Source organism: Musca vetustissima, unplaced genomic scaffold, assembly GCF_032173495.1.
Source record: "Musca vetustissima isolate MV318-11 ecotype Yass unplaced genomic scaffold, APGP_CSIRO_Mvet_v1 utg25376, whole genome shotgun sequence".
Taxonomy (NCBI): Eukaryota; Metazoa; Arthropoda; class Insecta; order Diptera; family Muscidae; genus Musca; species Musca vetustissima.
Window position 1 is genome coordinate 58654 of NW_026877506.1, and position 11060 is coordinate 69713.

Consider the following 11060-nt stretch of genomic DNA (forward strand, 5'->3'; position numbering starts at 1 on the left):
CAAGAGTACAAAAAAGTAAAAAAATGGTACCAAATTTAGTATTGAGCTAGATTTATTTTGCGATCAGAATTGGTACGTAGTGTTGAGATATGGAAGTAGTTTTGTAAGTACATACTATAAGAGAACAATGGTACTAAATTGGTCGACATTGGTGTGTAGGCTGATTAGCTCTTCTGATATATTTATTTTTCTGCGGAAATTATAATAAATGTTGACATGTTTTAATAATTCCTACATTTGCTAACGAAATAGCGGATATATGCTAGTATGTAATATCTATTAATATTTCTGCAAATACCTCAAGGCGGTATGATATGTAAAGCATTTTATCTGTAGAACTATGTGAGGCATTTTATTTGATTCATACCTGAGACCTGTGTGAGATTCCTATATATGGAATATATTCTGAAAATAGCGTCTCTCATTGGACTTTTTTCATACGAAGAACTCTAGGAGGAAAACTGAAAAAGTTCGCATGAGGCGTTTTATTATTAGAACAAGAAAGTCATATAGAAAATGATTTATGTTTGGAAGGTGTATAAGCTCAGTCAATCACGTCTCCTGATTGACACCACGGGCATCTCCTCTGTAAGTTCCCTCAGCGGAGACCGTAGAGTGCAGATGCCACCCAGCGGTGGTTGTTACTGTTTTGCTCTCCTTGCTTGACCTTCTCTCCCATTGGAATATGTAAATGTAGTAGTAAACGACAACCGATCCACAGCGATCACCGCAATCCTCTGTGATTGCATGAACCACAGCGTTCATAGAAGTAACTAGTCGTATAACGTCTACGCGTTATTAACAGGTCTCAGCGCCGTCACCATAAATTACAAGAGGTAATTTATTTGTTGTAGTGAAGAAAAGAATACCACCAATAAATCCAAGATACTTAGAATATTTAACTAATACTTTCTTGTGTTTTATTTCATTTGAACTTTTCTTTTCCATTTACACTATTAACTGCTTGGGAGCTCTCGTTGTCGCTTCACCCGCTCCCTTGAGTTAATAAGTTGATCACCCCCCCCCCCAAACACCACACACCACCACGGCGAGGAGTAGAGTAAGCCCCTCGCCTAAACAGAAGGAATGTTAGCGTTTTGATATATAAATAAGGTTTTTATGATATCTACTATCTATGGAAAACATGTATGAGGTTATATTAATATAACATCTTTAGTAGATCCATTATATATTAAATTTTCTTTGAAAAGATTTACAGGAGTTTTTATATGTAAAACGCTTTAAATTTTCATTCGTAAACCTCAAATCTACATAAGACATATGCAAAATTTTCTATATACAAAAAGTCTAAGGCGGCTTATATCTACAGATGATTGGAGGTCTCCTGTCTACATAAAGGCAGTATATCTCTCATATACTTTCAAGAGGTCTTGAGATGTTTTGATTTTGTCGTCAATCATGGAGAGCAAATTTCTATATGGAAATGGTGTATTATTTTTTTATATTTTTATTATAATTCATAATAATTTCGAATTCAAATTCACTATGATTTTAAATATTGTTTTGATTTCATAAGCTCTGTATTTTCTTTCTCGTGATAAGTAAGTTTCAAATACATATTACAGAAACTTTGATTGTTGGTATTGTATTACAAGTAAATGCAAGGTACAATATTTTCTATATTCAGAGAATACATTTTGAAAGCATTTCTTGTGCAGACTCTTAGATAAAAACACCATTCATAAGGTATCGATGTGGAAAAAAAAAAATTGAATATATATTTTTAATTCTATGGTGAATTTGCTTAACTGAGAAGTATTTCGGACGGTATAAGTTTATTTACAACTATATATAAGGAGAGATTCTAATATAGTGGCCTTTATTTATGGATGTCAATTCATTCAATTCAAGTTTTTAGTATTTTTCGGCAGAGGGATAGTTGCAAATCTTCTCAGGGACTACAAATTATGCTAGCTGTCCTCGCAACCTACTCATATAACTTCAGAAAGTTTTGAAAGTTAATTTAACCTATATAATCATAACACTTGCAGGCTCTTTAATATGAAATAATATTCAAAATAATCTATATTTTTGTGAGGTTTTGAAAAAAATCGAATCGTATTACACATATATGGCTACACTTCCAAGCAGACAATCAAACAAACAACATTGCCTTAAATGTGCCACAAGACACCGAAAATAATGTTTAATAAATTTAGAGAAAACAAAGAAATAGTTTTTTTTTTATTTTTTTACTAGAAATAATTTTAAAATACAAACAAACTAAGTGTATATTATTAATTTTGCTGGCTACTTCTTTTACGTTTATTTTTTCTCAATACAAAAAATCAATGTCTTCTATTCGTCTAAAAAAAAAAAAAACTTAAAATTAAACAAAATTTTATGTGTATAACTATTATTGTTGTTATTATAATTATTGTCCTAATTTTAACTAACTATAACTATATTTAATTTATTTTAACTATCAAAAAACAACAAAATATTTATTTTTTCTACAACACTTTATCTCCTCAACGAAATGAAAAAAACTATCCTCCCTGTTCATTTTTTTTTTTTCAAAGAGAAACACCAACAACTTATGTTTCACAGAGAGTTAAAAAAGAAAGTTTGAGAATTCAAACTAAAACACCAATCAAACAAAATTGCCAACAAAATGAAATGAAAGAGAACCCAAAAAAAGAATGAAAATTCTTTTATTTTACAAAAAAAAGTGAAAATAATTTTGAATGAACAAGGTAAAAGAGAAATTGTAAAATAAAGAGAAACAGAAACAGATAACAAGTAACGATAGTGAGCATAAAAAGCAATATGGCGGTGGCTGAGTCCAATGTTTTTTATTGAAACATTTTTCTTTGATTGTGTTTTCCCCCTATTTGTTGTTGTTTTCTTTTGAGTTTGTTTATGATTTAGTTTCCTATGATACAAGAGAAAGAGATATATATTCTTTAAAAAAAAAGAGAATGTTTTATGTTAATTCAATCAAAAAATAAAATATTAAAGAATATTTACATTTAATAAAAACTATATCTAATGAAAATATTTTCTTTTATCCTGCTCGCAAAACGTGCAAAAGCTGCAAAACACAAATGAAAGCTGGACTAATGAAAGAAAAATAATAACACAAAATTCTATTTTAGACGAAAATGGGGTTTATGTAGCTTGAAATAGATCAACACAATTTTTATTCCATGTATATATTTTATTTACGATATTCCATAATTTTAAATGAAAATAAAATATGTGTTTTCATATTCATTCTTATTGATACAGAGGTAGTTGGGGAGCGTATACGTGATATACGATCACAAATACTTCCATTTAATATTGAGTATACGCTCCCGTGTACTATTTTATGTATATTAACACAGACAACGCCGGGGATTTTTCTTAAATTTAATTTTACAACTTAAATATTTTATTAGTAAATATATATTTTTGAAAAAAAATAAGTTTTAACAAGAAGCTAGGAGTTTTTAGAACAAGATATTGGAACATTTGTAACCCGATAAGAACCCAAAATATTAAATTACAGTCAATTTTGCTGAAAAACGTGTTCGAACTGTCCAAAATGCCAAAGAGAGTACCTAAAATGTGGACCAATTTTAATAATTTCTGAGAGATTTGGTACTCAATGTTGTTGTGTTCAATCTCCTCAAAAAATACGGAATGTTTTTTCTTACCAAATCTGTTTCAGAAAATGTAGAGTCGATTTACAAATGTCCGTCCGTTGTCCGTCTGTCTGGCTGGTTAGTTTAAGTTCTGGTACCTCCCCCACAAAATTATCAAAATTGTGCTAAAAATTAATTTTATAATAACATGCATTTTATCTACCAAGCCTAGATCAGGTAAGAAGATGGGACCATTGAAACACTCCTTCAGGCACCTCTCCCACAGAGGGGCATTTATATATAAATCTAATATTTTCAATATAAAAATCTAATATCAGGCTAATGGAATGTCCAATTTGAACCAAACCTTGCACAACATATTATCTTTACCAAGCATAGATAAAGTAGGAAGATGGATCTACTGGTCCACTCCTTCTGATACCTTCCCAATACCTTCAATATTTACAAATCCAATATTCGGCGAATGGAATTCCCGATTTGAAATTGAAATTAGCACAACCTATTATCTTTACCAAGACTAGATCAAGTCTGAAGGTGGGACCCATCTGCCCTCTCCTCTGGTACATCCTACGACAAGGGACAATATTATGTCGACGCCTCCGAACCATAGTAGTGTTTAAGTGAGTGTTTAAGCAAGTGAGTGTTTAAGCAAGAATCGCTGTTTAAAATAGTTAAATAGTTAGCCGTTGAAATCTGTCTACTCCCTTTTATTACACCCTTGTAATAGTATGAGGCCGACATATTTCAACGGACTTTTGTTTACATTTTGAGTTTGCGCCACCTTTAGGCATCTTTGTGTCAAACATTGTTATTACTACAACTCTCGTTGTTACCTTACTGACAACACATCTTGTTGTAAACACCCAGGCTTAAATAGTAAGCCACCGTACATATAATATATATATCGACATTGGTTGAACCTTTTACTAAAAACATATCGTGTTTTATTTTCTATTTCTATATTTGCTCACGAGTACGTATTGGGCGTACTGGCTCTATCGGGAGAATCCTATTGCACTGTACCTGCCAACCACCCAAGTCCTTATAGTGCGGACTTAACAGTGAGTTTTTCAGTAGAATCTCTCAAAGTATGGAAGTTTCATATATCTTACGGGTCATGCAAAGTACATTTTTGCTTATAACTTTGGTTTGGATTGGCCGATGATTACCAAAATTTCAGAGAATATAAATTAAGGACCGTAGTATCTAAAAACGCAAAGAACTTTAAAACATGCTAAGTCGACTTAGCATACTATGGTTCGGAGGCGTCGATATATTTGATCAACATAAAATCCGAAACATCTTTAATTTAACATATACCTTATATAAAACGATCAATAAAACCTGTATATAACTCCGACGACCTCCTCCGCAAACCATATGATGAGGGTATATATCTGTCGACAACACCGACTAACACTTGAAAAATTTACCCAAAATCCCTAAAATATTTAGATGTACTTCTATATAGGGCTACCCGAAAGTAACAAAATTTTGGAAATCTATATCAATTCATTTAGAGGCTAGATTGATTAAAACAGACAGACGAACATGAGCAAAACGTCAAAAGTGGACGAATATTAAAAATTGTTCGCAATGAGTTTTAGTAATGAACCCGAAAGATCACATGCAATTCGATCTTCAAAATACAAAAAAATCAAAGGTACCGCTATATAAGGACGATCCTACAAAGTGGACTAATATTAATCATTTTTGGCATGGAAATGTTATACCCAATGAGGATTCAAAAAAATTAATTTCAGAAATATTATTGAAAAACATGTTCTCAGTCCGTCTGTCTGTTTGGTTGGCTGGTAAGCACGATAACGTCCGATTTCATGCAAACTTTGCACATCGTAATATTTTTCCAAAATTAACTCGAATTCGAATATGGGGGAATATCGGTACTACCCACACAAAATAGTCATTGTGGGATCCAGGGCATTCCTTCTAGACCCACTCCCACAAAGGGTCAACATTTTCAATTTTTATAAATCCAATATTTAGCGAATGGAATGTCCGATTTGACCCAAACTTTATTCCTTGTAATATTGTTACCAAACCTACATCATGTCTGAAGATGGCATCCATAAGTTCTCTCCTTCTGGTACCACCTCCAGACAGTGTCAATAATTTGACAATTTTTTAATTCAATATAAAACAAATGGTATGTGTGATTTGATCCCAAACCAAACCTGGAACATGTCCGAAGATGAGATTATCGGTCATTAACATATTAATAATGTATTAATCCGATATCAAGCGAATGGAATGCCCAATCTTTGCATATCATTGGCTAGATCAAATCCGAAGATTTGCTCATTTGTCCACTCCTTCTGGTACCTCCCCCACAAAGGGTCAAAATCTCCCATACGCGAACTGTTGCAAGTGTTGATTCTTTTGAGGTAATTTTCGACCAGTATTGAGCGGTAACTCAGCCATTTATTTCAAAAACACGTTCCCTCGCAATGCCCCATAAGAATTTTAGTGATGTCAAATCGCATGATCTTGGTGGCCAGCTGACGACGAGAAAATATACGGCCAGGAAATGTCTCTTGCTGCGCGGCAGGTGCAACCGTCTTGTTGAACTCACGTATTCTTAAAGTCGTATTCTTCTATAGCAGACAAAAAAGTCGGTTATAACGCTCTGAATTGACGTTCGAAGAAGTAAGCGCCCAAAACAGTGAAATGTTCTGCATGTAATTGTCTCTCTTCAATTCAGTTAAGGATGCTCCGACCCCCAAATACGACAATATTGTTAACCATAAACCTCTTAAAGCACGATATGTGGCTGTGGTAGAATCACAATTTTTGTAGTAGTTTTTGATAATTTTAATGGGTTGTAAGACAGTTAAGCGATCCATTTTCCTCAATGTCATACCAATCCAACTGAAAAGAAAAACATTGATTTGATAACCTAATTTGGCAGATGTCGAATCCAGTCCCTTTATTAATTGTTTTAGTTTGTCGGATTGAATGGGATATGTATAATTTTTTTTTTTTTTTTTAAATCGAAATTTTGACATTGACATTTTACTACCCACCCACTTGGAACTACAGGAAAGCGGAACGGCATGAGATCGCAAAGCCTGACAAAAAATTCATATATGTATAAATATTTAAAATATATAAATATTTAAAAAGTCGGTATCTTTATATAGAGAATAATACCAAAACCAGTGAGCGGAGCAGTATAGTCGGACGGGGCCGACCATACGGTACACTACACAACTACCACGTAACTCTGACATTCTGCGGAGTTTTATTCCGAGCCTGGGCAATATTTCGTGATAGTTGCACTCTCTTGCCCGATTAGAGGTCAACAGCATCTCTTCCTTACGCTGACATATTTTCCGAATATTTCCAATATTTAGTACAGCCCTTCTAAATACTTATCCAGGTTCCCTTCACAGTGGGTTGTGTTGTCATGTTCGGCTTTTGGCAATTGATCGACTCGAAAAACACACAAAAAATTAAGTTTTCGGTCCACTTCATCCCATAATTATTATTTGATCATCGCCGAAAATTATAGGCGTTGACCTTGACCATAACTGGAACCTCAGCGCTATATTTGCGCCCTCCAGTGTGGTAATGGGTTACTAAATAATATTTGAATACGTAAGCACCTGTAAATATATACGGCAATATAATTGGAATCAATTTAAAGGCCAACCACTCCTCTTGGATATACTATCAACTCCTCGCGCCTATGTCCTTCAGGAGTAAATATATACGCTATAGAATAAAAATTTTGTCATTTTTCACACAAAAGTCAGGGTACATTTGACCCGCTAAATATTGACCGATCCTTATTAAAAGAGGCATGCTTATTCGTTGGCCCGATCCCCCTCTCCATGCAAAAATTTGCGGTGTTTGGGCCATAATTGCGGTCTCTTGAGCGACCAGAAAAACCGGCAAAAATTTAGTATTTGGTCCATTTCATCCCCTAAATATTAACCGATCTTTTCCAAAAACAATAGGGATCTTCATTGGCCAGAACCCATCCTACATGCAAAATTTCGTGAAGATTGGTCAATAACTGTGGCCTGTAGCGCGTTTACAAATTATAATGGACAGACGGACGGACGGACACACATGTCTAGATTGACTCAGCTAGTCGATATATGACGGTATCGGTATACTTAAAGGTGGGTCTAGGACCAATATTTCGCGGCGTTACAAACTCTTGGGGCTGCACAAAGCTATAATACCCTGACAACATAGTTGTGTAGGGTATTTAAAAGGGATATTACCAAATGTAATATCGAATGGAAAGATGTAAAAAAATAAATGAATTGAAATTATGAAATTAAACTAGAATCTTTAATCTTGTTAGTGGTGGTGTAAAGTTGAGATAAGTACATTAATAACTGGCCGGCCATATGATACCCTACACAACTACCTCGAAAATGTAACTCTCTGCGGTTCTATATTCTGAGCAATATTTCGCGATATTTGCACACACTTGATCGCTTATAGGTCAACAGCTCCACTTTCTAACCCTCAAATTTCTAACCCTTTCCACCATAAAGTGAAAATTTATTCACTTTCGGTTTTGACCTTTCTAAGTATTTGATCAGATCCCATTGACCGTGTAAAATATATTATGTTCTGCATATAATAGTGGCCTCAAGAGCGACTAGAAAACCAAACAAAGTTAAAGTTTTCGGTCCATTTCATCCCCTACAACGGAGAACGGAGATATAACGCTGTTCGCTTTGAAATTTTCCATGAGGATCCAGGAATGGTCAAGGACAACGCCTATAATTTTTGATGATGATCAGATAATAAGATTGGGATGAAGTGGACCGAAACATTAATTTGTTTTTTCGAGTCGATCTATAGGCCACAATTGAAAGCCGAACATCACAGCACAACCCACGGTGAAGGTATTCGGGACAAGTAATTAGAAAGACTTGTACTGAAAATTAGTAATATTTGTTGACCTCTAGTTGGTCAAGAGGGTGCAAGTATCGCGAAATATTGCTCAAGCTCACAATATGGAACCACACAAAGTTCGATTTTCGTGGAAGTTGTGGAGGATATCACATGGTCAGCCCCGTCCGACTATACTGTTCCGCTCACTTGTTACCTATAAATTTCTCGATGTACCAGCAATGCTCTCATATAGTCCAGATTTGAATAGATATTTTTTATTGGCTACTTATTGACAGATATTTTATGCCGTAAAACCCAATTTTTTCCCTTGTGGTTTGGGTAGATTCAAACATAATACTTTAAAAAATTTTACAATTAGACATCTTCAATTGGATCAGGTCATTAGTCCAGCTTACATTTGTTAAAAAGCATGTAATTAAATAATAAAGTTATTTTTGAAATCCCAATTTTTTACAATAAAAATATATATTTACTTATAAAATATTACAAACACCCACACACAAACAAATACTACAACACCTATTTTTGATATGACTTTTTTCAACTCCCACCAAAATAAAAAATCCCACAATACAATATTTTATTTAACTTCAAAATTTATTTTTAAACATTTTTTTCTACTACTTAAAAAAAAAATAAAAAAATTCTAAATTTCTTCTACTTCTTCTAAGCTTTTTCGTTGGCTTCTTTTGGCATATATAAATATTTTTTAAATATAAATATTTTATTTTTAAGCTAATGAATGCATCCCAGAATGATATTGAAAACAAATTCAAAAATGAAATGCTTGAAAATAATATTTTTGGTTTATGAATTGGAAATTGAATTGAAAATTTTCGAAATTTCGCTTTTCATACCCCCTACTCCCAAAACTTTGTAATATAATTTGACGTTTTTTTTTCCTTCCATTTCTTACACTTAGCTTTATTGCTGCTTTCAAATGAAAAAAACCAAACCAATAAAAGACAAAACTTCCAAAAATTAACCCCACAACTCCCTCCGAAAAAAAACAATCAACCACAACCAACAAAACCCCCCTAGCTCCCTTAAATATTAAAAGAAAACTACACTCCCCTCACCAACAATGAACAAAAAAATTTGTTTAAACAATTAAAAAAAAATCTTGCAAATTTTTCTTTAAATTATGGCTTTTAAAAAAAATATTACCAAAATGCTTTTTTTCTCCATATAAAGTAGAGTTAAAAAAACAACTCCCAACCCTGTAAAAAATTACAGAACTTTTTCGTTTTAATTATGGTTCCCGTTTTTTTTTCTGTTCTCTTTCGTTTTCCTTTTTCCCTCTGTGGCTGATCTCTTGCTTTCTCTCTTTTTTGTCGACGTGTTTGTCTTCTTGGGATTTCCCAAAAAATCGAATAGGTTCTCGAAGACCAAGTCTAGCATCTGTCCATAGTACAAGTTCGTCCGTTCGCAGTTATAGTATGATGCGTTTCGAAAAGGAACAGCAACAGAAGGAGATACGTCATGAGATGAAGTTGCGCTTGGCCCGTTTGCAACAGCAGCAACAACAACAGCAATTGGGCCAATATAAACCGCAAATCATAATTGGCGATACGGCCATGACAATGCAACAGCATGGTGTGGCCTTGAATCGGATAACAATGGCCACGCCCAGTCCCATGACACCGAACTCAACGGATGAACTATTGCCGGCGGTGGATGAGAATTCTGAGGTAAGTCAATTTCAGGTTTCTTTTTTTGTTTTGAGGGGTTATCTCTTAAATTCCAAAAATCTGAAAACCCCATTTTACATTACGAAATGACCAAAGTCGGACTCGGCCTTTATGTACCTTATAGGAGATATACAATTTTATAAGTTACAAATTTTCTTTTCTCTTATCTTCCTCATCCTCTTCTTCTCCCTAGTATCCCCCCACAATGGAACCACAACAACAACAACCAACACAAAAAACCGCCTGCCCCGAATCGGTGGCATCGGCAACCATAAGTGCTATAAAAAATGCTGCTATCGGCCCGCAATCAACGGGTGCCAGTCCCAAACGACAACAGACAACTGCAACAACAACTGGTAAAGCTATCAGTTCCAGCTCCGCTAACGCTGCCGCCGCCGCCGCTGCTGCTGCTACGACTTCAACAGCTGATATGGCTAATGCTGCTGCTTATATAGGACCCTGCAGTTCATCAACGGAAGCGCTTTAAACATACAACTACAACAAAATCATTATTCATACACACAGACTCACTCATACTGAGTAAATAAATGTAAATTTGCTAAGGAAAATTAAAAATAAAAAAACCAACTACCCCACCCCCTTGTCTGAAAATATCCCCCTATTTAAAAATTTAAAAAAAAAAAAGTATTACAACTCTATAAGAAAAAAAGTTTTCAAGGAAAATACAAAAAAGGCTTAAAAATTTATAACAATACCAAAATTAATTTAAAAAAAATTAGAAAATATTAAAAAAAAAACGAAAAAGTATTGAAATTCGATTCAAAACTATAAAAATTATTTTTAATGCAGTAGGATATCGATAATGGATTCTTGTTGACTTTTTTATGAATTATCGAAG

The 11060-nt window shown here is 33.9% G+C and overlaps 1 protein-coding gene across 1 annotated transcript in view; it reads left to right on the forward strand.

Moving 5' to 3' along the window:
* The window catches only part of LOC133322090 (uncharacterized), a 30275-nt gene extending 19587 nt beyond the window's left edge, over positions 1 to 10688 (forward strand). The window contains exons 6-7 of the mRNA XM_061531157.1: positions 9888 to 10201; positions 10395 to 10688. Coding sequence (XP_061387141.1) covers positions 9888 to 10201; positions 10395 to 10688 — 608 coding nt within the window. The remainder of the gene's footprint in view (positions 1 to 9887; positions 10202 to 10394) is intronic.
* The last annotated feature ends 372 nt before the right edge of the window (positions 10689 to 11060 follow it).